The sequence below is a fragment of the Macaca mulatta genome, chromosome 7, assembly GCF_049350105.2.
Source record: "Macaca mulatta isolate MMU2019108-1 chromosome 7, T2T-MMU8v2.0, whole genome shotgun sequence".
Classification (NCBI taxonomy): Eukaryota; Metazoa; Chordata; class Mammalia; order Primates; family Cercopithecidae; genus Macaca; species Macaca mulatta.
The window spans coordinates 54,797,668-54,825,091 of NC_133412.1; the positions used below are offsets into that span (position 1 = coordinate 54,797,668).

Sequence of the window (27,424 nt, forward strand, 5' to 3'; positions counted from 1 at the left end):
TATATCTGTCCAATAACTTGCAGTCAGAATATATAAATGACTAATAAAATGACAGGCCATTTTTTTAAATTGGGATACTTCATAAAGGAAAATATTGAACAGTTTTAAAGGATATGAAAAGATGATAAATATATGTGTTAGTCACTGGGGAAGTGCAAATGAGAACAACAATGAGATACCACTACATTCCCACTAGAACTAAACTAAAATTTAAAAAACTAATAATAACAAATATTGGCAAGAATGTGAAGGACCTGGAATTCTCAGATTGCTAATGGGAGTATAAAATGGCACAACCATTTTATGGTTTATGGAAAACAGTTTGACAATTCTACTTCTAAGTATTTACCGAAGAGAAATAAAAATATTTGTTCACCCAAAGACTTTAAAGGAGTTTTATTTATAAATGTCCCAGATTGGAAATCTAAATGTCTATCAGTAGAAAGTGGTATATCCATACAATGGATATAGTCAGCAATAAAAAGGGAAGAAATTACATATACACGTCAACACAGATAAATCTCAAAAACAGTATAATCAGTTAAAAAAAAAAGCCAGCTGCAAAAGAGTGGATGTCATTTATATAAATTTCTTGAACTGGAAAAAGTAATCTCCAATTATAGAAAGCATATCAGTGGTTGCCTCAGGCCAGGAGTGGTGGGAGACTGACTGCAAAGAGGAACAAAAAACTTTATGGGGCAATGAAAATGTTCTAAATCTTGATAGGGGTATGGATTGTATGACTATCTAGATTTTTCAAAACTCAAAACAGTTTATTTTTGACATCGCCACATTGCACTTAAATAAATCATACATCAATGAAAAAAGTCAATAGATACAGTTAATATGCACAGAATGGACACAGATGGCAAAATATTAGAAGATAAAAGTATTTTTCCTATGGTTATTTACATTTTTAAGATTTTCCTTAAAAAACAAAGCATTAGTTACATTAAAAAATAAATAAATAAATAAGGTCCTCAAAAGCAGCTTCATTGATAAGGTGACATTTGATCAAAGACCTGAAGGAGGCGAGGAAGTCAACTGTATGGATGTATGTGAGAAGAGAAGAACCTTCTAGGAAGAGGAAACCTGAACTATAAAACCCTTGAGGTTTTGACAAGAGCAGTGACAGGCTCTCAGTTACATTTTAACAGGTCCGCTGTGGCTGCAGTGTTTAGAATATACAAGGGCAGAAACAAGGAGACTAGTCAGAAGGCTACTGTAACAATCCAGGTAAGAGATGATTGAAGCACGGATCAGGGAAAGCAGTGAAGTTAGAGAAACGTCCTCAAATTCCGAATATATGTTTAAAGCAAAGCTAACATTTGCAGTTAGATTGGATGTGAGGTGTTGGAGAAAGAGAGATCAAGGATGACTTCAGTGGTTTTGGCCTAAGCAACTGGAATAAAGTATTCATTTGCTGATATAGAGAAGACTATGAAATGAGGTAGGTTTTTTGTGGCAAGAGGAAAGAGCAGGTTTGTTTTGGATATACTAAGTTTGAGTAAAGCTGAAGATATAAAATTGGTATCATTGGCAAGTAGAGGTATTTATAGCCACAGAACCAGGGTGATCACCAAGAGAATGTGAACATTAAAAATAGACAGGTTCAAAGAACAGGCCCTTAAAACATTCAAAAGTATCAGGAGGTCTGCAAGTTCTTAGCATAAACTAGAAACGAAGGTCAGTAATGCCCTAAAATACACCGTAAAACTATTCTGAGAAATCTGGACTAACTTCAAAAACTAAAATCAAAAAAGCCTTTTCTATTCTTTGATTAAATGGGCAGTCTGAAGTTATCACTGATTATGTAAGTTGAAATAGACACCTAGATCAATCATGATCTTAACACCGAAACTACTGCACTATTCACCATTATTGTACATTCTATATTCCTATAATCCCATGGGTCAAGCTTCTCCATCTTTGAGACACTTAGTAATAAAAGTATAAGGACATATTCAGAATAGTTGCCCTCGAACAGCAAAGGATTATCTACTAAAGAAGAGCTATCTCTGTGTCCTCCACCGGACTCATCCGTCATCAAATGACACTCAAAGCTTATGAGGTAATGATGTACTACATAGCTGTCCGATCTTCAGATGACACTTTGGAGGTTGATGATAAACTACAGGTCTGACAACTCACTTTCCATTTTAAGATATTTCTTGAACTTTTTCTTGTTGTGACAGGCAACCAAATTGATTAAGCCTAGTCATGGGATTTGACACTACAGCCAGTAGACTTCTATTTGTTGATTGCTATTGATTTTCTTTGATACTTCATTTAAAAATCAATAGTTGGAAAGAAAAATAGGCTTGGTTTACACATACTTAAACATACTATTGTATGCTGGAGGAGGCACAAGTTTGGCAGAGCTTTGGCATCCAATTATAAGAAGAGCTCTTAACAGGTGAAAGCAAGGGCTTTAGATCGATATGCAGTTTTCTTTCTCAATCAAGGAAAGTGGCTATAAATTAGGCTCATCAGTGTTATTTCCAAGGCTTTCATGAAGCAAACAACTTTAAACTTTTTTTGTCTTCCTTGGATTTACATTAAAAGATACATCACTAAGAATTTTTCTTTTGTTTTTAAGGGTATTTAAGGTACCTGAAGTTCATCCGGGCTTTTATCTTTTTGGCTTTTTTTTTATTTTTTTGCCGCTCTTCTCCATCTTTCAAAGTCTCTGCTGGAGCTGTACTTTCAATCACAATGTCAATAATATACTTCTTCAAGGAAAGATGCTCCTGCAAGATAAATAAGTAAAATAATAATAATGAGAATGATTTTTTAAATATAACATAGGATTGCTATAGACTACAGTGAGTATAAGACATTTGATAAAACTAAAAGTAATCTCTGTAATACACTGGTTTCTACAATTGTTTTGGAAAACGTTGAAGAAACTGTTTTAAGATTTTTACACCACTGACTTCACTTCAGTGCATATCAGTTGTGCCTAATACTAAGGATACATGGACATAATCCCTACCATGATATCACACAAGTAGAGTAGGAAAGGTAAAATACATACACAAAACTATAATGCCATCTATAATACCAAGTCAATCGGAGATTTAGAGTGCTGTAATAACTCAAAGACAGAAACAGGATCACTGTTCACTAGGGGGAAAGGGGGGGAAACTTTAGGAAGGAAGCACCATATTTGCTATCCCTTGAAGAAAGGATAAAATGTGAACATACAGATATTAGGTAAGTATGTGTTTGGGCTGGGAGTGGATAAGGTTGCAGAAAGGAAAAAGGAGGTCATCTCAGAAAACACATCCTAGAGATGAGAAAGTGGAATGTGGGTATCGACAGCATAGCTTTGGTTCAGCGAGAGCACAGAGTGTTTGGTCAAGTTCTCCTCCTTATCCATCTTAGATTTTATGGCCTATCACTATAATCATTCTGTTGCCTGAGCTCAATTCTTTTCCCCCTTTGTTCTTTCATACATGCATGGCAAAATCCCAACCCTAAATCCAACTCTCGCCCTATTCTGAGCCTGTGTCTGAAGCAGATTAATGTGGCTATAATTACAAACTTTAAATTTATGAAATTACACCTCAAGTGGCCTCTAGTATTCCCAGGCAGTCAAGCAACCTTACATTAGTTAATCTACACACTCGCCTTGCTAAAAATTATTTTAGACTCTCTCCTTAAATCTCCAATATCCCTCATCTCCTAACCCCATCTCTCAGTTCATGATCATGTTTATTTGATTAAAGAAAATAGCATTATTCAGATGAGCTTCCACACACTCCCACAGCTAAATGTGTCAAACAATCTGTATATGTGCTTGTACACTCTCTTCCCTCCTGTTGTAATATATGAACACATGTTCCTATCTAAGAGCAAGTCCTCCAATATACACTGAATCCCAATCCTTGTCTTGCATTTTTATGGTTATTTCTCCTTTTATCCGGATAATCAGTTTTCCTGTTTCTATTTAAATCATCTCAAAAGGATTCTTGTTCAGATGTCTCCATTTGGCTACTACCCTTTTGTACCAAAATTTGTTGAAACAAAGTGTATTTTGCCTCTACTTTCTTCACTCCCATTCACTCCCAAACTCATTTTAGTCCAGCTTTTGCCCTTACCACCCTTACCAATCTGCAAATTTTCCTTGTCAAAGTCAATAACGCCAGTGGCCAGTGTTCAGTTCTTATCTTTTTCTTGCAACTTTAGTCCTATAGGTCATTTCCTCCTACCCGAGACTCCTCCTTCACTTGGTTTCCTGATATCACATTGTCCTTCTAACTCATTGGCTGCTCCTTCTAAGTCTTCTTCGCTGGGTCATTTTTCTCTTCTTGACCTCTAAATGTTAAAGCATCCCAGAGCTACACTCAGAGCTTTCTTCTTCTCTATCCAAACTCATTCATTTAATGCAGTAACTTGAAATATTATTCATACACAGAAAATTCTCAAATTTTTATCTCTAGTTCTGACCTCTCTCCTGAACTCTATTCACCTGCACAAAAATGTCTCCTCGAATTGCTTGAACCTGGGAGGCTGAGGTTGTGGGGAGCCGAGATCATGCCATTGCACTCCGCCCTGGGCAACAAGAGCGAGACTCGGTCTCAAAAAAAAAAAAAAAAAAGCTTCCTCGGCCAGGTACAGTGGCTCACACCTGTAATCCCAGCACTTTGGGAAGCCAAGGTGGGAGGATCACTTGAGGGCAGGAATTCGAGACCAGACTGGCCAACATGGTAGACTCCTGTCTCTACTAAAAATACAAAAATTCGCCAGGCATGGTGGTATATGCCTGTACATACCTGTAATCCCAGCTACCTGGGAGGCTGAGGCAGAAAAATCGCTTGAACCCAGGAGGCGAAGGTTGCAATGAGCCGAGATCACACCACTGCAGTCCCGCCTGGGCAACAAAGCAAGACTGTCTTAAAAAAAAAAAAAAGTCTCCTCAAAATCTCCAATTAGGTGGAACATTTCCACAATCAGCATTTCAAAAATAACATGTCTACAACAAAACTCTTATGTTCCTTATATACATCAAATTGTTCTTCTGAGAGTGTTCTCTATTTCAGTAAATGGTACCATCATTTGCATAATTGCTCACATCCAATACATGCACAAATCCTATCAGTTCTCCTTTCATATATATCCCCAATTCAACCACTTCTCCCTAACACCCTCACCTGCTCTAAGTCACCATCAGCATTCATTTATATTACTGCAATAGCCTCTGGTCTCGCAGTTTCTAATTTGACCCCACAGGTCTTTTCTCTATAAAAATGGCCACTTATTTTTTTAAAACAACAGTCAAATCACATCATTCCTTTTATCAAAACTTACATTCTCATCACACTTAGAGTAAATCCAAATTGCTCACCATGACCTACAAGGCTGAGTCATTGATCTCTCTGATCTCATCTACCATTCTCTTCTTTCTTCACTAAAACTACACCCACAGTGGTCCTCTTGTTGTTCCCCACATTCATCAGAAACGTTACTGCCTCCGGGCTCTATGTGTTTTTCCTTTAGCCAAGAATATTCTCTTGGGTATTTGCATGGTCTTGACCAAAATGAATGCTCAGTCTTAACATCCTCTATTATTTGCCATCTCCTTATTCTATGTTTCTTCACAGGACTTGTTTCACATCACTGCCTAATATTACATATTCATTTTCAATTTCCGTCCTCAAACATAAGTTTCCCAAGGGCAATTACTTTGTCGTTTTGTTCATTGATGTTTCTATGTTTAGAACTGTGCCTGGCACATGGCAAACACTCAGTAAGTATGTGTTAGATAAGTAAAAAGAGAGTTAATGTAATAACAACTAATAGTATTTTTCAGCCCTTATTACACAAGATACATTGAGCTAAGTACTTTATATAAAATCATTCATCTCGTCCTTACAACTATACTTAGAACATACTTAGAAGGTATATATTTTTATTATCCTCATTTTAACTATGAGAAAACTTGGACACAAAGTTAACTTTTTCAAAGTTAGAAGGCCAAAACCATGACTGAGTGACACTGCAGCTAGTAAAGTGACAGAGCCTAAATTTAAACCCAGACAGGGTGATTAGAGAATCCACATTCTTGACTACCTTAGAGATACGGCTGGAAGTAGGTTTGAGCTATAGAATTGTGCTCACTTTCCAAATTATGAACCTACCAACAAAAAACAAGCAACAACAAAAAACAAAAACCCCACAGTCAAACGAAGAAAATGTTCTTTCACTGTAGAAGCAATTATTTTCTTTGATAAACTAGGCCTATGGTATACTATACCTTTATACGGTAGCACTAACGCAAAGCAATGATTTAAGTAGTAAGTACACACATATAAAAAACTTAAAATAACCCAGGTTTTTCTTTTCAAAGAAAGAACACAGCGAGTGGCAGGGGGAGAAAACCCTCTTCTCATTATCTCCCAAAGACACATGGAACAAAGCAAGTCATATACGAAAGCACCATCCATACTACCATTTACTGAACACTTACTATGTGATTAGCAAAGGACTGGATCAAGTACATACATTATTTCCTATCATCTTCACAATTCCATAAAGCAGGTGGTAGTATGTGTACATTTCACAGATGGTTAACAAACACAGATGTTTACAGATGCAAACCTCAAAGAAATTTGGTATAATGCTCATGGTCACAAAGCTCAAGATCAAAACCATGACTAACTGACTTTACAAGATCAAGGTTTTTTACTACTCCATATTCCCTCCTGCCATGCTGCTCAGGCAGGCTAGTCTCCGACATGTTATTTGATCACTGCACTAAGGAAAAGAAATATTCTAAATGATATCTTCAGTTTTGTGAAAGGTCCAAATCATACTATTTTCAGTTGTATATAAATGTTATTTACATACCTAACAGAAACCACTAAGGAACTTATACACAAATGCAGTCACTATGCAAAAACTTGGACTCTATCCAGAACTATCAAGAATCATACCTTTGTTATAGACAACACCTTTACACACATATTCACATACAAAACCACATACATCAGGCATTCATATTAATGTTAACATTTTTAAAATCTCAAACCAGAGACAAATGAGCATATGTTTTTGTTTGACTTAATAGTAAACTTTTTCTTAACACAAAAATGTGTTAATTATACAAAAAATACACAAATAAAAATTAAGATTAAAATATTTCTAATAACTAGAAAAAACTAATGTTTTGAAGTATATTCTTCTAGACATCGTTCTTTGTACATATAGTTCTTTAAAAATAGGTTATCCCATTTATAAAATTTTTAAATTTGCTATATTTGATATAGATACATATTCTTTCCATTAAATAATATCCTACAACATAAGCTAATAGATGTAAGCTATTCCATTTCATGAATATACCTATTTTGCCTAATGCCTTATTGTTAGACATCTGGATAATTTTTAATTTTTCAATGTCATAAATAGTGCAACAAAATATTCCTATAACTCAAATTTAAACAAATAGTCAATTATTTCTTTATGATCAAATCACAGAAATGAAAAACCTGGGCAACAGATTACACATATTTTAAGACTTTTGATAAGTACTCTCAAACTGAATAATCAAAATGGGAATTAATTTATGTCCCCACAAGTGGTTTGCCAGTATGTGGTGTTCCTGTTTTGTTTCTAAATCTGTTGATTAGTTAACTAAAATATTGGTATTAGTATGCTTGACCACTTGTCTGCGTTTTGTTTTCTGTGACTTTGGATGTTTCTTCTGTTCCTTTCTATAAACACATTTCAAGTCTTTACATACTAACTTTTAATGGTTTGCATTATGCTTTTGCTTTTTCTAAGAGAGAGATCACCTTTTGATGATAAAAGAGTAATAATCATCTATCTTTCTATTAAAATAACTACAGTGTTACACAGGAACAAAGTTTTGACATGGTTTCTGAAGATGGAAAGCACGTAAAAAGAAGGGTTTTCAACATTGAGGGAGTGGTTTAGTAAATTACGGTGTATTTCTATGAAGAAGTAATAGTCATTAAAATCCTTATTAAAGGTTGGGTGCGGGGGCTCATACCTGTAATCCCAGCACTTCCGGAGGCAAAGGTGGGTGGATCGCTTGAGCCCAGGAGTTCGAGATCAACCTGGGCAACATGGAAAAACCCCATCTCTACAAAATATCAGCAGGACATCATGGCGTGCACCTGTGGTCCCAGCTCCATGGGAGGCTGAGGCAGGAGGATCACATGAGTCCAGGAAGTTGAGGCCACAGTGAGCCATGATTGCACCACTGCACTCCAGTCTGGTAACAGATTGAGATTATAAAAGAAGATTCTGAGAAGATGGTGGCAGTGGTAGCAGAATTTTGAACTCACTGAATTTCCATATAAAAACATAAAGAGCAATTAGATATTAAAGCAAAACCCATGAAAAATATTTACAACCATACAAAGTGACAAGGTATTCCCACAACCCCCAAATAGAAGTGAGTGTGGACAAACTACCATCAGATAAGTAGCGTTTCAGTGTCTGCAAGAGAAATTAGAGGGAAACATCAGGATGAATAATGAATATCAGAATATAAGAACCCTAAAAAAGGAACAGTTATTCACTGGAGAGTTAACAGGCTAATTTGAGAACAGCCTTTGAAAGTGAGAGGGGCTCTGACCCTTCAAGAGGAGGTGAGTAAATGGTCCTTGCATTAAGAAGGTCTGATCTGACTAGTGGAGGGTAGCCCTTATGACTCTGGAAATAAGCTACCAGGGCTCCCTTCCAGGAGAGGGCTCTAATGGGAGAAACTGCTGGGGAAGAAATTTAAATTGGACAAACTAAGGATAATAGAGACAAAGAGGAAAACAATGCCTAGCTAAAAGCACAATAGGAAAACAGAACCAGGAAACCTCAGAACTCAAGCCACTACATTTTTCACAAAAATAGTATAAGAGGGATCTCTATGAAGTTAGAATGGCTACCCTAAAACATGTCCTTCTAAAAGTTTCATAAAACTAATTCCATGTAAAAATTAGCAAGAGAAAAGTATCAAGGTCAAATGCCAAAGTTATCAGAAGAAAACAAATAAGTAGAATAGCAACCTTACAAACAACAACAAATCATACCAAAAAAATGCATGCACAGGTCAAAAAATTAACTTTCTATTTCAAAATAAGCTGAAACACACACAAAAAATGATATAAGGCATGAGAGAACAACAGAAATCACTATCTTAAAAACTCAATAATTAGGTCTTAAAACTCAAAAAAAGATTGCAATGAAAGAAATCATTTAAGAAATAAAAACAAAACAGAAGATGTATAAGAGTAAATAAACACAACAAATAATGCCTCAAAACGTAAATAAAAAGGATACAATTTTTTCAATAAAAAAATTTGAAAGTGGAATAATTTACTTTCAATAAATAATTTGAAAGTAAGTGGAAATACTGAAGAGGAGCAAAGATGAGATCAAGATAATAGGAGTTCTTGATAAAGTAAACCAAAGCAAGAGAATAGATCAAATATTAAAAACCTTAATCCAATAAAACTTTCAAGAATATAAAAAGAATCACTTCTCGGCCTTTTGGCTAAGATCAAGTGAAGAATATAAATACTGAAAGAGTACACCATACACTCGAAAATACTGACCTAGAGAGGCTAATATTGACTTATCTTATTAAAATTTCTGGGCCTTAAATAAAAAGAAAATTTATTTCAGCATTTAGGGGGAAAAAGAACAAGTAACTTACAAGGAAAAAAACTGGATTATCATCAGACTTTTTGACAGCAACATTTTATGCCAAAAGAAAATAATGTATTTAGCATCATCAAGAAAGAAATATAAGCTAAAGATTTTCTATCTAGTAAAATTAACTTTCAAGCAAAACAAGCACAAATTATTACCAACATTTTAAAAACCTGGAGAATATTATTCTCATAAACCTTTCTGAGGAATCTACATGATTCCTCAGAACATGCCTCAGGAAAGAAAAATGACAGGAGAGACATGGACAAGGACTACTGGTGAACATTACATATATACTTACAGAACTGAGACTAAACTAGGTATAAAAGCTAAAGAATCCAGTATATAATGCTGGTGTCTCAGATTTATCATCATGTTACTATTTTTAAAAGACGGGGAGAATGGGGAAAACATATGAAAAGAATTTTAAACTGTTCTCGGTAATTACACTGATGGTGGTACTATTAGTAATGTTATTCTAAGACTGTTGCATGTGTTGGGCAGGATAGAGTAAATGTGGTTATATTATAATTCTGTCATCTCCTCTGTCCTTGAGAACCTGATATTTGGTATGGAAGAAAAGAGATACAGGATGCAATACTGAAGAGGTTGAATAGACACACACCTATACACATATTTCATTTCTTCATTTTCTAATTCTGTTCACAATGATCAACCCATACTGCAATGAGCATCTCTGATTATGGTCTTGAAATATCATTTCCCAGTAAAAGTAAGCAGAGTTTCTTACCAAAATGGCTGATAATAAGTCTAACACCTTGTAAATTGGGTAGCAAGGCAACTATCAAATTCGACTGGGCTCATGTCAAAAGGACTTGAAAACAAACTCAAAAAGACTCTCACTGAAGAAAAGATGGCATAATTTGAGATTCAAACAGGAAAACTACAAAAAAAAAAATGACTGAAACCCATTAAAAATATTTAAATCCATCAGTTCATAATTTATCTATACACACACACACACACACACACACACACATACACCAATCAGATAACTTTGGAGGATAACAGGAAACTAGTTTGTTATCTTGAAAACTGATAAATAATAAAAAATGTGTATTGACTCACATACACATATACAAACTGTACTCAGTAACCAAATAGTAGATGAGGAAACCATTTCTTTATAAATGTATTACAAATAATAAATGAAAATGAAATGCACAATTGGAATATCCCCATATCTATGAATTAGTGGATCTAGGTACTAAGTGTCAATAGCTGATACGTCAATACCACAAAAAGAAAAAACAATCAAACAATATGTTCATCTTGATGAAAGAACTCAACACCAATTACAGTCTTACCAAATGAATCAAACCTGAGTCTAAGACTCTAGGTTCATGTATCTACAAGGGAGGAAATAAAGAGGACAAAGAAAATATTGCACTGCACCCGATTCCATAGTAATAGAGCTTTATAGCAAGTCACATAAGTCTTTTACTATGAACTGAATTTCCCAGTCCCTCTTGTAGCTTGAGGTGACGATGTGACTGAGTACTCATTAATGGAAAATGAATGCATACTTGGTGTTTTAAGGTCCATTTACTCTTTCCTTTCTGCAAACTGCAACAGAAAAGAGCCTGTAACAACAGCTCTGATCATGAAGGGAGGGCATACCTGAGGAGATGGTAAAGACAGAAGATGGGTCCCTGAAAAAACATGTCACATAAAGCGACCCTGAAAACCTGGTCTGCTGGCCGGGCGCGGTGGCTCAAGCCTGTAATCCCAGCACTTTGGGAGGCCGAGACGGGCGGATCACAAGGTCAGGAGATCGAGACCATCCTGGCTAACATGGTGAAACCCCGTCTCTACTAAAAATACAAAAAAACTAGCCGGGCGAGGTGGCGGGCGCCTGTAGTCCCAGCTACTCGGGAGGCTGAGGCAGGAGAATGGCGTAAACCCGGGAGGCGGAGCTTGCAGTGAGCTGAGATCCGGCCACTGCACTCCAGCCTGGGCGACAGAGCGAGACTCCGTCTCAAAAAAAAAAAAAAAAAAAAAAAAAAAAAGAAAACCTGGTCTGCTTACCTCAGAACTGTACTGTAAAAAATAAATTTCTTTGTTCTTAAAATCACTGTATTTTGGTGCTTTTATAGCAGCTTAGACCTTTCCCTAATACAATTATGCAGAAAAGTTTTATACATATTTTGTGTGTATTTACATGTATACATTAGCATGCATAAGGTAACATAAGAAAAGGCAAAAATTAAAATTTCTCACTAGATGATTGTGACAAGTTTTAAATTTCCTCTTTTATAATAAGCATGTATTACTTTCAGAAGCAGAAAGAAAATCTCCATAAAAAATAGCCATAATGAAATGTTATCTGGAATTGACTTCAAGATAGTAGTTACAGAGAGTGGATGGAATGTCAACGAGGCAGGATTTACCACAAGTTTATCACTGCAAGGTTGTATGATGAGTAACTGGAGGTTCATCATACTATTATGTATGTTTTAAATTCACCATAATAATTAGTTTACAAAATAGTCATTTTGTAGAGAAAAATAATATATACATATGAATCTTAAAATTCCATGTTTGGCTTGCCAAATAAATAAAATATTTATATCTCTCAAGCGTCTAAGATCTGAACTTAAAACGAAATTAACACATTTGTGCACTATTCAAGCACTGAAAGCATATACTATACTGCAAGTTTGAAATTTGTTATAAGGATAGGAGAAAACAATCTTCTGCAGAAAAGTAAAATTAATAAGGACATGCTTTACTGAAAGAAGAGGTGATATATTTGTATTGACCTCGTCACTGTCTTGCCTGGTTCTCTTATGTCTGAGGCTATGGAACAGGACAAAATTTAACTGGCAATTACAGAAAGATGCAGAAGCTGAACCTTCTAAGTAACAATGCTGACAAAAAAGGGTTAGGCTCTGCTTTCTGGAGCTACTTTGAAATGAAGGTTCTAATGCCCTTCCCCTAATTCCATAGCAAAATCTGCTATGATACAAAGAACACTAGCAGGATCTATACACTAACCTGTAGGTTCTGAAATTACTCTTCCTGCTCTAGGTCCAGAATAAAAACACTTGATCGCTTCTGTACTTGGGCATGCAGCACTCTTCACTCTGTCCTCAGGGGTGGGTAGTCCATTCCATGAAACTGGCTTTTTTTTTCTTTTTTTTGAGACGGAGTCCCACTCTGTCACCCAGGCTGGAGTGCAGTGGCCCGATCTCGGCTCACTACAACCTCTGCCTCCTGGGTTCAAGTGATTCTCCTGCCTCAGCCTCCAGAGTAGCTGGGATTACAGGCGCCCGCCACCACGCCTGGCTAATTTTTGTACTTTTTTATTTTTTTTGAGACGGAGTCTTGCTCTGTCCCCCGGGCTGGAGTGCAGGGGCGCGATCTCGGCCCACTGCAAGCTCCGCCTCCCGGGTTCACGCCATTCTCCTGCCTCAGCCTCCTGAGCAGCTGGGACTACAGGCGCTCGCCACCACGCCCGGCTGATTTTTTGTATTTTTAGTAGAGACAGGGTTTCACCGTGGTCTCGATCTCCTGACCTCGTGATCTGCCTGCCTCGACCTCCCAAAGTGCTGGGATTACAGGCGTGAGCCACCGCGTCCGGCCAATTTTTGTATTTTTAGTAGAGTCGGGGTTTCGCCATGTTAGCCAGGCTGGTCTCGAACTCCTTACCTCAGGTGATTCACCCGCCTCGGCCTCCCAAAGTGCTGGGATTACAGGCGTGAACCACTGCGCCTGGCCGAAACTGGGTTTCTTAATTTCTTCTTCTCCCTACTCATTGCTCGAGATTCCTGCTGTGATTTGAGCTCTGCTCAGAACCTTAGAATGCAACCTTTGGATCCTGAGCCTTGATGGCATCCTTCCTTAACACCCCACTTCCTTCACCCAGCCTGCACTGGCTGGGATCAGGAAAAAACAGAAATTTTACCTCCTTTTACTTCAAATTCTATTCTCTTCAAGTCATCTACAGCTCTAGCCATCAAAAAGATGGAGGTCTTTGGATACTGGTATACATGCCTCTGTTCTATAGTCACATTTCATAACAATCTACCTTGCTAAACAGTCAACTAGTCTTATACCCCAGTCTATTTAATATTTAGTAAGTGCTCAGTCAAAAAAAGGTACTTTAAATAATTTTATTTCTGAACAATTACCATAATGAAAGAGATGTACAAAAAGATTTCTCTATAAAGATATTCACTGCAGTGAGATTTACAACAAAGTATCAGCAGTGGGAAATTAATTACATAAGTTTTGGCACATGTATTGAGATACTATATAAATTTAATTCTAAACAACATTAATTATATTAAAATTTTATTGTATAATGTTAAATAAAAATTCTGGATTCAAATCTATGCAATGCAGTTTATATATAAATGTATGAGTTTTATATATTTGGGCACAAAAAGCAGAAAATAATTAGATCAAAATGTTAATACAGCAGGCATTACTTTGCTTTTGCTTCAATCTTCTACAATATATATTAATATGTACTTTATTATAAAATTAATGTTATTAAGGAAATGGAAGGAAAAGCAGTATCTTTCAAGTAAAGAGGGTCAATTTGCATAAAGTTATAGTTGTTGTACAGTATCTGTTGTATAGACATCCCTCATCTTTTTGTATCTACTCTCAAAGCTAATTATTATGTCCACAGGCACAAGCAAAAGCAAAGATATACCCTGTGAAACTCAGTAGTTAAGATTTACTTACTCATTTTCAAAATGTGAATCACAATAAAAATCTTCCCAAAAGGTGCCTGGATCTCCTTCCTTCCTAATATAATTTTTAAAATGCAACTTCTAGTCTCACTAAATCCTGCATAATACAATTCCTATCTCCAACTAAGAGAATCAGAAATTAGTCTTAGTTGACCATATTTCATACTGTTAATTCTAATTAAGCCTTAACAGAGACACTGTTTTTATTTTAGGTATAGAAAGCAGCTTGATGCAGTAGAAGCAGCACTAAACTGTGAGTCAAGAGATCCACACCAAGATAAAGTCTGCAACTCATAACAGACTGACTTCTCTAGGCATCAGTTTCCTAATTAGTAAAATTAAGGGATTACATAATAAATTCTAAAGTCCCCCTTCCCTAATATTCTAAAAATCAATGTAACAAGCCCAAAAGTTAATTATGGTGGCTAATTCCACATACACAATAAAATTTTAAGTCTAGTTTTTAAGTCACACCTGTAAAATTTTAAACAACACTGCTATAGTTTAAAATACTAATAATGTGTATAAAGAAATGAATACATATGCAGACATGATCTCATCAAAGTTTACACCCTTCTTATTCTTTTAATTATCTTTTATGGCATACTAGACCAAAGCTCTGGTTTTCCTAACACAATTTACTGTATTCTCTGAAATAATTCATACTCAGGTTTATGACCTTGAAAGTCTATCAGACTCCTCCTAAAGGTTTCCATATTTCCTATTTTTTAAGAGAGATGGGGAAAAAATACTGACCGATAGGTTCATGATCTTTGGAAAAAAATAAAAGTTCTAAAAACAGAATAGGCAGGAAATATAAATGACACAACATAGAATTTTATTAAGCTGCCATTTTTAGCGTTTTGTCAAGTGTTGCCTCAAACACATTCCATAAAATGTGGCACAATGAAGCAAATAATCTCCTTCCCATTATTTTAAAATATAGCAATAGAATTTAGAATATTCAAAGATATTTTTCTTCTGAGATCAAAAGGATTTAAATGAAAAAAAGGATCCAAAGCTTAATTACAGTAATACAAAATTTTTTATTAGAAAATCAGAGCTTTTTTTCAATAAAAATTCAATGTCTTAAGACACTTACTTCTTTACAGTTTATTTTCAAGACCAGGGTGGAAACCAAGTTACAAATCTAAATACATAAAAAATTAGTGCAATGGTTTTCACATGTCATTTGAAAAAACATTTTCCTCTCAGTCTCAGTCTACACTTTATGAACTTCGGAATCTAAAATCCAATTTTATCAGTTTATTGAAAAATCCTTTTTTTTCTCACATTTAAAAATATTATTAAGTATACCACTGTTTTAAGCCTGCCCAGCACGACAACAAATAAGATAAATAGGAAGCATTTATAGTATTCCCTCACTGCCTTCTACCCAAACTGGGAAGGGGTGAGGGACTGAAGGGTTAAAACTGGTACTTCTTGTTTCTCTGGATGATGAAGAGGGTGAGAGAAGTAAAAGGTGAGAAAGGTATAGGAGGGCAGGAAAGAGATCAAGGTATCTGGAAGAGAAAGAAGAAGGAAAATTGGCAGAACAAGACAGAGAAACAGATGAAAGAAGGGAAAAATAAAGGAACACTCATCTAAAAACAAAGGGCATTTTTAGACATCACTTCATCACATATTTCGTATAGCATCCCCATAGATACAGCATACTGAAGATAATAAGTTAGAGTTTTAGCTCAATTCACTAATATTTAATTCAAAACCTACTATGTATCAAGGGCTTATGCTAACTGCTTAAGTTAAGGAAGAATGATTCTCTGGGGACAGAGTTTTATTCAGACTAAGACCAAAGGAATCTGTAGTAAACTGTTCTTTTCATAGATGATCACTCATCCAAGAAAACATTCCAACAGATTATGTTCCAGAAAGTACACAGACGAACTCTTTAAAGCTGATTGTAATTACTAATGTCTTGGATGGCATTAGTCATATCAAATAAAGTATCCATGGATAGTATTCAAACACTATTCAAAAATGAAGACAACAGAAAAATTACTTAATTCATATAAAAATGAGTGTGTTTAGAGATTCAAGAAACTGTGAAATTTGTCAGAGATGGGCTCACATGACATCATTTACCTATGTTTCCCTAGCACCTGGCCTAACAGAGATTACACAAGCAAGTGCTCAAGAAATGCTTTAAAAAATAAAAGAAAAAGACTGACAGTTCCATTATATTAAAGTTTAAAATTCTGTCAAACAGTAGATTTGAGAAATTCTGAAAATCTGAAATGCAATGCCTTTTTATCATTTATGCATCATTTATTATTTATGCATCATTTGTGACTGCATCACTTTAAACATATATGGCAATGACAACTTTTGAAAATAAGTATGTCATTTTAATTATACAAAAGATTCAACTCTGCTAAGGTCCCTTTCCACAGATACAGGATATACTTATATTTTTATCAGTGACAATTTATTTGTTATATTGTTTAAAGGGACAGATAAGAAAAATAAAGCTAATGAAATACTGTGAAACAGACACCACGCAGAAGAGAAAAGCCATCCACTGATAAGGATGACAGTTCACCATCTGTCCCCCCGCCACTCAGTGACAATTACAAATACTCCATCAGTTTTCTGGTAGGTGGCAATGATGAATGAGGTAAAACCTTCTTTTGCAGATTCTGATGTTCCTTTCTGATCTAATCTGAGGTTTAACAGATGACTCAAAGGAAAGCCCACAGTTCAAAAAGGTTACTAATTTATCATGCTGTGAAGAATAAGGAAGGTCTGAGCTCAATATTGCAACAAGGAATGATTCAGTGGTACTGAACCATGCCTTTTAATGAAAGGTGTTTTCTCAGAATTCTCAGATTTCAAATACAGCAACGTGGCTAGTATCAGCTTCATCCTTAGAAAATATTTTAGTAATAGAGTAACAGTAATACCTTGTATCACAAATAACATCAATCTTTCAAACCAAGATCAAAAGGAAAATAATGCTCAGAACCAGAAGTCCTTAGTTTCAAGTAGCTTCCACACCCATAGGTGACAAGGGCTTGAGAGTGTCAGCAGCTTCATCACAGTGCTGTTAACTTCTACATATTGACCAAAAAAATACATGCAAACGTACAATACATAGGTTAAAAGTATAAGGTTAAAAGTACAATGACAGAAAATGATATACTATCCTAACACAACAGAAAAGCAAGCTGAAATGGCTATATTAATAATAGACCAGGTAAATTTCAGAGCAAAGAATATGCACAGGGATAAAGTAGGTCATTTCATGATAATAATAATACTACAGGGGCCAATTAAGAAAACCTAACAATCCTTAGCATTTGCTATACCTTGGATGTTTGTCCACTCCAAATTTCATATTAAAATTTGATCCCTAATGGTGGAGGTGGGGCATACTGGGAGGTTATTGGGTCATGGGGGTGGATGCCTTACGATTAGATAAAGGCCCTTCCTCAGTGGAGCGGTGAGTCCTTCCTCTATTAGTTCCCATGAGAGCTGCTGGTTAAAAAGAGCCTAGCACCTCCCTCTTCACTCTCTTGCTTCCTCTCTCACCATGTGATTTCTGCATGCACCAGCTCCTCTTCACTTTCTGCCATGAGCAGAAGCACCCTGAGGACCTCACTATGTGCTCAATCTTAAACCTTCCAGCTAGCAGAACTGTGAGCTAAAGAGATGTATTTTCTTTATAAATTAACCGGCCCCAGGTGTTCTTCTGAAGCAACACAAAAACATACTAAGACACATTTATACAGCTAATAATACAACTGAAAACTACATGAAGACAAACCCACAATTAAAATAAGAAATTTCAATATCCTCTCTCAAAAACTGGTGAGACAAGAGAAAATCAGCAAGGATACAGTAGATGAGCAAACTTTTGAGGTGATAAATTTGTTCACTATCTTGATCATGGTGATGGTTCCATGGTGTTATGTATATGTCAAAATTTATTAAATTATACACTTAAAAATCAGGGTAAAAATGTATGATAGTTATATCTCAAGGCTCTCTACTGTAACTACACATTTCTAAGAAAAATCTATTCCTAACCCTATAAATGAAAGAACTTACCCAATTTTTGAATTTTCTACAGTAAGACACATTGTAAAATAAAATAATTATGCATAATATATTACAATACTATTAAATACTGTGTCCACTTAAAAAAAATCCTCAACTAAAAGATAAATACCATAAGACTGGTTTAAAAGAAGAAACTCCAGGCACAAGCTATTTATAGGAGACCCATCTAAAACCAAAGGGGATACAAAACAGTGTAATGGCGAAGATGGCCAACTAGATGCAGCCAGGAGGAACATCTATCACCCAGTAACTGGGACATGGAGGTGACTGGCATACGCTGAGTAGACTGTCACGGGGAAGCAGCGAGTGAGAACAGAAGCAGAATGCAGATGCTGGGATGAAGAGGGAGGAAGCTGGAAACACCACATGGGGATACTGAGAACCCTGGCCATGGGGGTGGATGCCTTACGATTAGATAAAGGCCATTCCTTGGTGGAGCGGTGAGTCCTGCCTCTATTAGTTCCCATGAGAGCTGCTGGTTAAAAAGAGCCTAGCACCTCCCTCTTCACTCTCTTGCTTCCTCCCTCACCATGTGATTTCTGCGTGCACCAGCTCCTCTTCACTTTCTGCCATTAGCGGAAGCAAGGACTAGTTCTTGGCACCCAGAATTCCTGGGGAAGGGGTGAGTTGAGGAGGTGAGGAGTGGCCTCTTCTCTCCACAGATCCCTGGAATCCTAGCAGCAGGAGACATCACAACCCCCAGAGACACTTATGCCAACAGGAAAAGCTGCTTAGAGGGGCGGTAGGGGCAAGACTCCGGTCTGTGTGAAGCCCAGAGGGTTTGGTGTGGGAAGGTCTGCAGTAGAACCTGGCAATGACTGACCATCCCCCAAGGCTCACCATGCTCCTTTAGGAGATTTTAGCCTTAGAGTGACTGTCAGACCTGGACAGGGCAGAGTGGTCTTGCCCATGAGACAGAGGCAGTCCCACCTGGGCACCGCCCTATATGCTAGCCTCTCCTGCAGCCCCAGATGACTGCGCCACTTGGAGCTCTGCCTCAGATGCCCAACCAGGGTGCTGCTGGGGCTCTTCATATGTTCTTTGTCAAAACACTTCACCTGACCATCAGAGAGCTCCATTAGACTGGGCCCTGCTGAAATGTACCAGCCTACCCACAACCTTCCCCAGGCACTTTGCCAGCATGCAGAAGCCCATTGCCACATACCCACAGCTGTGACAGTACACACACAGGCAGAACTCACCTCCCTTCCCTCCCCACCTCGCAGTGCACATGTGAGCAGACCGCTGTGCCACTGCTGCTGGCACAAGCACATCCCAATGATGCCCCCAGCTGACATGGAGGTACCCAGGTGTGCCATCATTGCCAGTTACAATGTGTACACAGACATTGGCGGCCCCGTGCCCATCAACACCCTGCCATTGCAAGCACGAGTGCAAACACAAATGCTGGAAACCCTGCCCCACCCCTGCTAACACAAGCACAAGCAGGAAGGCCACAGTCCAGCTCCCGCTGCTATGCCACCATAGCCAACATAAGCATACCCCAAAATACTGTGGCATTTGCTGACACATACAAGTGAGCATGAATCCCAAGGCACCACCTCGAAAAAGCACTTTGGCTGGCACCACCCATCAGAGTGTTGTGGCCAGTAGACCAGAAATACTTCAGCCCCTCCAGGAAAGCAGGTTCCTAACCTCAAGGGGCCAGAAAACAAAGCAGAGTGCTGGATACTAGCCCCCCAGAGTTACAGCATACAGCCTAGGGGTACTGAGTTGAGCTCTGGCCCCCTAAAATTTTCCAAATATGAAGTTAGCCAACTGAGACCACCTTGTAACACAACGAAACCCCAAGGGCACCAAATAATACTAAAAACAAAACGACCCCATCCAAAGCACAGCAACTTCAAAGACTGAAGGAACATCAGCCCACATACATGAGAAAGAACAAGATCTGTGGCAACTCAAAAAGCCTGAATGTCTTCTTACCTCAAAATTACCACATTAGTTCCCCGGGAATGGTTCTTAACCAGGTTGAAATGACTGAAATGACAGACACAGAATTCAGAATATGGATAGGAACGAAGACCGTTGAGATTCAGGAGAAAGTCAAAACCCAACCCAAGTATCTAAGAAATATGATGAAACAATACGCGAATTAAAAAATGAAGTGCTCATTTTATGAAAAAAAAAATTGATCTGATAGAGCCGAAAAACTCACTTCGAGAATCTCATAATACAATCACAAGTATTAACAGCAGAATTGACCAAGCTGAGGATAGAATCTCAGATCACAAACACTGGTTCTCCAAATTAACTCAGTCAAACAAAATAAAGAAAAAAGAATAAAGAAAAAAGACCAAAACCTCTGAGAAATATGGGATTATGTATTAAGACCAATCTACGATGCGTTGGCATCCCTGAAAGACACAAAGAAAAAGCATGAAAATATGGAAAACACATCTGAGGGTATCATCCATGAAAATTTCCCTGATCATGCTAGAAAGGCCAACATTCAACTTCAAAAAACACAGAGAACCCTGCACAATACTATACAAAATGGCCATCCCCAAGACATACAGTCATCAGGTTCTCCAAGGTTGAAATGAAAGAAAAAAAAATGTTAAAGGCAGCTAGAAAGGCGGCACAGGTCACTTAAAAAAGGAATCACTATCAAGCTAACAGCAAACTGTTTAGTAGAAACCTTACGAGACAGAAGACATTGGGGGGCGGGGGTCAACATTCAGCATTCTTAAAGAAAAAGAAATTCCAACCAAGAATTCATACTGAAGAGTTGGGCGGGGTGGCTCATACCTATAACCCTAGCAACTCAGGAGGCTGAGGCAGGAGGATCGATTGAGGCCAGGAGTTGGAGTTCAGTCTTGTAATGGAGCAAGACCATGTTTCTAAAAATTAAAAAGAATTTCACATGCAGCCCAACTAAGCTTCAAAAGCAAAGGAGAAATAAGACCCTTTTCAGGCAAACGAATGCTAAGGGAATTCATTACCACAGACCTGCCTTCAAAGAGGTCCTTAAGGGAGTGCTAAATATGGATAGGAAAGATGGCTACCAGCCTCCACAAAAACACACAAGTATATAGACCATTGACACCATAAAGCAGTCACACAATCAGGTCTGCCTAATAACCAACTAACACCATAACAGGATCAAATCTGCACATACCAATATTAACTCTGAATGGGATAAATGTCCCAATTAAAAAGCACAGAGTGGCAAGTTAGATAAAAAAGCAAGACCCAATTACATGCTATCTTCAAGAGACCCATCTCATCTGCAATGACACCCATATGCTCAATGTAAAGGGATAGAGAAAAATCTACTGGAGGTGATGGACACCCCAATTACTCTGATTTGGTCATTACACATTGTATGCCTGTATCAAAACATCATGTGTACCCCATAATTATATGCAACTATTATATACCCATAGTAATTGAAAAATTAAAAATTAAATTTTAAGATATTAAAAACTTAAAAAAAAACTAAGGGAAGACTAAAAATAAAAGGATACTCAAACAGTATTATGACTAAGAAAGGGGTATAACTACAAATGAGGTAGAGACTTAAAAGGTACAAGAACGCTATCAATAACTACATGAAAATATTTTTAAAACAGTGTAAAAATAAATTCCTAGAAAACTCTTAACTTTGCAGAAGGGACTCAAAGGGAAATAAAATATTTAAATATGTTAGTAATTATTAATAATACTAAAGTGTTTAAGAATCTTCCAACCAAGAAAGGACAAGGACCAAATGAGTTTTACAGGGAATTTCTTTCAAAATTTCAAAGAAAAGACAATCCTGGTATTGTACAAATCTTCCAGAAAATAGACAAAAAAGAGTTTCTAACTTATTGTATGAGCATAATCCTGAAAACCAAAGATGATGCAAAAAAGAAAAAATCATAAAACTCTATCACTCATAAATGTATATGCAATAGTAGTGAACAAAATATTAGCAAAGAATACACAAAAAAGATAATATACCAGTAATGAATTAGGGTTATTCCAGCTTAGCAAAAATAGTTTCATATTAGGAAATAAATATAAGTCACTATACTAAAAGACTAAACAACAAATAAATAAGCCAATATTTAGAAATTAGAAAAAGAAACTTCCTTAACTAAAGAGACTCGTTATTAAACACCTAAAGCAAACATCATTTTAAGTGAGAAAACTTTAGACTCATACTCTTTAAAATCAGATATGAGACAGAATGCCACCACTACATGTGTTCACCATGGTACTACAGATATGACCCAGTGTGATAAAAAAACAAAAGTAAATTTGAGTTATAAACAATGGAAATAAGCAATACAACCTTATTATTTGCAATGTGATTCTTTACATAGAAACCTCAATCTACAGACAAGTTACTGGAAATAAGAGTTTAACAAGAGTGTAAATATGAACTTGATATGCAAAATCATTTGCATTTCTATAGAGCAACAAAGTAACAGACAGGTAAAAAATACCAGTAGGGGGAATTATAAAACCTTACTTATTAACAAATATTCTTAAAGGCCTAATTGAAATGTAATAATATGACATTCGCAAATAAGAAGAATATCAGGAAGATGTGAATTATTTCCCAAATGATCTGATTTAAAACAATTCTCGACAGTTTTTGATAGAACTTGACAATTCTGTAATGTATAAGGATGAGTAAAAGGACAAGAAGCCACAAGAAACATCTTGTTCTCCTGTGTATGAGAACAAGTTTATTAAGTAAGGTAACATGATAATGGAGCAGACAAACGAGCATAGGGAAGCCATAAACAGTTCATGCATGCATGAAAGGTAGCATAAAACAGAGGTGACATGTGAGATGGTGAAAGAAGAATCCAATAAAAGGAGCTGTAAAAAATAACTCAAAGTGGATTGAAGATTTAAATGTCAAAAACAAAACTTCAAAACACTTAATGGAAAATATAGGTGAAATACATCGTCAGAGAGGATTTTTAAAGCAGAACACAAAAAGTACTATCTATAAAAGACAATATTGGTAAATTTGATTGCTGAAATTAATATTTTTTTGCTAACAGACATAAAAATATGAAAATCTAAGTTAAAAACTGTTACAGATATCTCCAATATATATATCTAATAAAAAATTAGTAACAATTTATGAAAAAAGCCTAAAAATAAAAAAGCAAAAGTAAACAACCCAATAGAACCCAATAGAAAAGGGGAAGAACAGCCACAGACATTTTTTTTTTTGAGATGGAGTCTCCCACTCTCGCCCAGGCTGAAGTGCATTGGCACGATCTTGGCTCACTGCAAACTCCGCCTCCCGGGTTCATGCCATTCTCCTGTCTCAGCCTCCTGAGTAGCTGGGACTACAGGCACCCGCCAACACGCCCAGCTAATTTTTTTTTTTTTTGTATTTTTAGTAGAGACGGGGTCTCACCGTGTTAGCCAGGATGGAACCACAGACATTTTACAGAACAGGAAATACTTTCCTAAAACATGAAGTAATGCTTTATGTCATTAGTGATCATGTAAATAAAAATCAAGCCTATAATGAAATACCACTTTACACCTACTTGATTGGCAAATGTTAAAAACCCATATAATGCCAAGAGTTGTGGAGAATGTAAATCTACATCTTTTATACATCACTGGTAAGTGTGCAAACTGGTGCAATCAATTAGAAAAACAGTATGGGATCGTCTCTAAAATTGAACATTTATATACCATACTACTCAGCATTCCACCCTTAGGTATATACCCAAGGAAAACTCTTATACATGTACAAGTGGTATGTATAGGAATGTTAACACCAACACTACTTACAAACCAAAAACTTAAAAACAACACAAATACCAATCAACAGGATAGTAACAAATTGTGTATAATTACAAAACAGTACAGCAACCAAAACCAACAAACTAAAGCTCTTCATAGTAATTTGGATGAATATAAGCATTATAATATTGAAGGAAAAAGCACAAGTCCATAAAGATTATATACAGTGAGGTATTCTTCTTGTAAAGCAATAAACAACCAAAATAAAAGTATACATTTTAGGAATAGACCTACATGTAAAAAAAATCAAAATATAAATTATGAATGGGACAAGCGGGAAGAGGACCTAATAAGCAACATTAAACAAAACTAGGTTTACAATATTAATACCAGACAAAAATAATATTCAAGGAAAGAGGCATTAAATAGGAAAGACGGATGCTTCATACTCTTAAAAGGTAAACTTCACCAGTAAAAGAGATATAAAAAGTTATGACTGTGATGATAAATCTTTGGAATACATAAATAGCAAATACTGATTTTAAAAACACAAAGAGACGTGAAGAAATAACAATAATAGCATATTGGCATTCTTTCCATTTTGAGTAAAGGATTTAAATGAACAAAAACCAATCGGATAAAAAAGTAAGATTTACATGATAATTAAGACATTTGATCTAATAAATGTTATATATACCCAGAGAGAAAAGAGATTATTCTTAAAATTTTACAATATATTAAACTACAAAGAAAAATTAATAAACTCCTCATAGTGGAACCTATATAAACCATAATCTCTGACCAGAATCCAATGAAAGTAAAAATTAAAAATCAAAGAACAGTCCTCATATTGGCAACACATACTCTTTTTTTAATTATTATATTTTAAGTTCAGGGTACATGTGCAGAACATGCAGGCTTGTTACATAGGTATACACATGCCATGGTGCCTTGCTGTACCCATGAACCCGTGATCTATATTAAGTATTTCTCCTAATGCTATCCCTCCCCTAATCACCCCACCCCCCGACAGGTCCCAGTGTGTGATGTTCCCCTTCTTCTATCCACGTGTTCTCATTGTTCAACTCCCACTTATGAGTGAGAACATGCGGTCTTTGGTTTTCTGTTCTTGCAGTAGTTTGCTGAGAATGACGGTTTCCAGCTTCATCCATGTCCCTGCAAAGGACACGAACTCATCCTTTTTTATGGCGGCAAAATATTCCATGGTGTGTATTTGCCACCTTTTCTTTATCCAGTCTATCACTGATGAGCATTTGGGTCAGTTCCAAGTCTTTGCTATTGTGAACAGTGCCGCAATAAACATACATGTACATGTATCTTTACAGTAGAATGTTTTATTATCCTTTGGGTATATACCCAGTAATGGGATTGCTGGGTCAAATGGTATTCCTAGTTCTAGATCCTTGAGGAATCACCACACTGTCTTCCACAATGGTTGAACTAATTTACACTCCTACCAACAGCGTAAAAGCACTCCTATTTCTCCACATCCTCTCCAACATCTGTTGTTTCCTGACTTTAATGATCGCCATTCTAACTGGCGTGAGATGGTATCTCATCGTGGTTTTGATTTGCAGTTCTCTAATGATCAGTGAAGATGAGCTTTTCTTCATATGTTTGTTGGCTGCATAAATGTCTTCTTTTGAGAAGTGTCTGTTCTTATCCTTTGCCCACTTTTTGATGGGGTTTTCTTCTCGTAAACTTGTTTAAGTTCTTTGTAGGTTTTGGATATTGGCCCTTTGTCAGATGGACAGATTGCAAAAATTTTCTCCCATTCTGTAGGTTGCTGATGATAATTTCTTTTGCTATGCAGAAGCTCTTTAGTTTAATTACATCCCATTTGTCAATTTTGGCTTTTGTTGCCATTGCTTTTGGTGTTTTAGTCATGAAATCTTTGCCCATGCCTATGTCCTAAATGGTATTGCCTAGGTTTTCTTCAAGGATTTTTATGGTTTTAGGTCTTATGTTTAAGTCTTTAATTCATCTTGAGCTAATTTTTGTATACAGTGTAAGGAAAGGGTCCAGTTTCAGTTTTCTGCATATGGCTCGCCAGTTTTCCCAACACCATTTATTAAATAGGAAATCCTTTCCCCATTTCTTGTTTTTCTGAGGTTTGTCAAAGATCAGATGGTTGTAGATGTGTGGTGTTATTTCTGAGGCCTCTGTTCTGCTCCATTGGTCTATATATCTGTTTTTGGTACCGGTACCATGCTGTTTTGGTTACTGTAGCCTTAAATGCCTTTTCTTTTTTTTTTTTTTTTTTTTTTTTTCAGACGGAGCCTCACTCTGTCACCCCAGCTGGAGTGCAGTCGCAGGATCTCCGCTCACCGCAAGCTCCACCTCCCAGGTTCACACCATTCTCCTGCCTCAGACTCCAGAGTAGCTGGGACTACAGGTGCCCGCCACCATGCCCGACTAATTTCTTGTATTTTTGGTAGAGACGGGTTTCACCATGTTACCCAGGATGGTCTCTATCTCCTGACCTCGTGATTCGCCCACCTTGGACTTTCAAAGTGCTGGGATTACAGGCGTGAGCCACCGCGCCCGACCCAAATGCTTCTTTCTTAAAAAGGAAAAAAAAATTAAATTCAAACTGTCTTCAATCAAAGGAAATATGTGGCATTAAATAACATGTCTTAAAACAAGAACAAATAAAAACAAATTAATCATTCAATTGAGACGGGGTAGAGGGAAGGAAAGAGAAAGAGACTGAAAAAAGGTAGAAAGAAGAAAAATTTTAAAAACCATTAGCAAGTTTAAGGCAAAAAGAAAGTGTAAAATATTGAAATCAGAAAATAGAAAACAGATTTTAATGATTTCAAAGAGGCTTACTATGTGTATATACTTTTATTAAAATAAATTAGAAAATCTAATCTAAGAAAGTAATCTTCTAAGAAGATATCAATTATTGACTCAAGAAGATCTGGAAAATCTTAAAAGACAATGAACACAGAAGAAACTGATATGGTAGAGAAAAGCCTCCCCCTAAAAATGGCTTCTAAACCTGAGGGCCTAGAAGCAGTGACACCTCAGTTAATAATGAGCACCCCTTATATCTAGGTCTTGTTTTCTAAGTGTTATCCTTGAAAACAAAAAAAAACAGAGCTCCTTGGAGAAGTGGCTGATTCCAGGGCTAGAAAAGGAAGAATACCAGATAAGGCTGCGGCTTACAAGATTATAAAATGCCAGTA

At 36.5% G+C, this 27,424-nt stretch overlaps 1 protein-coding gene across 28 annotated transcripts in view; it reads right to left on the reverse strand.

Moving 5' to 3' along the window:
• The window catches only part of SCAPER (S-phase cyclin A associated protein in the ER), a 568,707-nt gene that overhangs the window by 326,263 nt on the left and 215,020 nt on the right, over window positions 1-27,424 (reverse strand). For all 28 annotated transcript variants that reach the window (XM_077939992.1, XM_077939989.1, XM_077939985.1 and 25 more), the window contains one exon: window positions 2,614-2,750. In XM_077939992.1, the coding sequence (XP_077796118.1) occupies window positions 2,614-2,750 (137 nt within the window). The remainder of the gene's footprint in view (window positions 1-2,613; window positions 2,751-27,424) is intronic.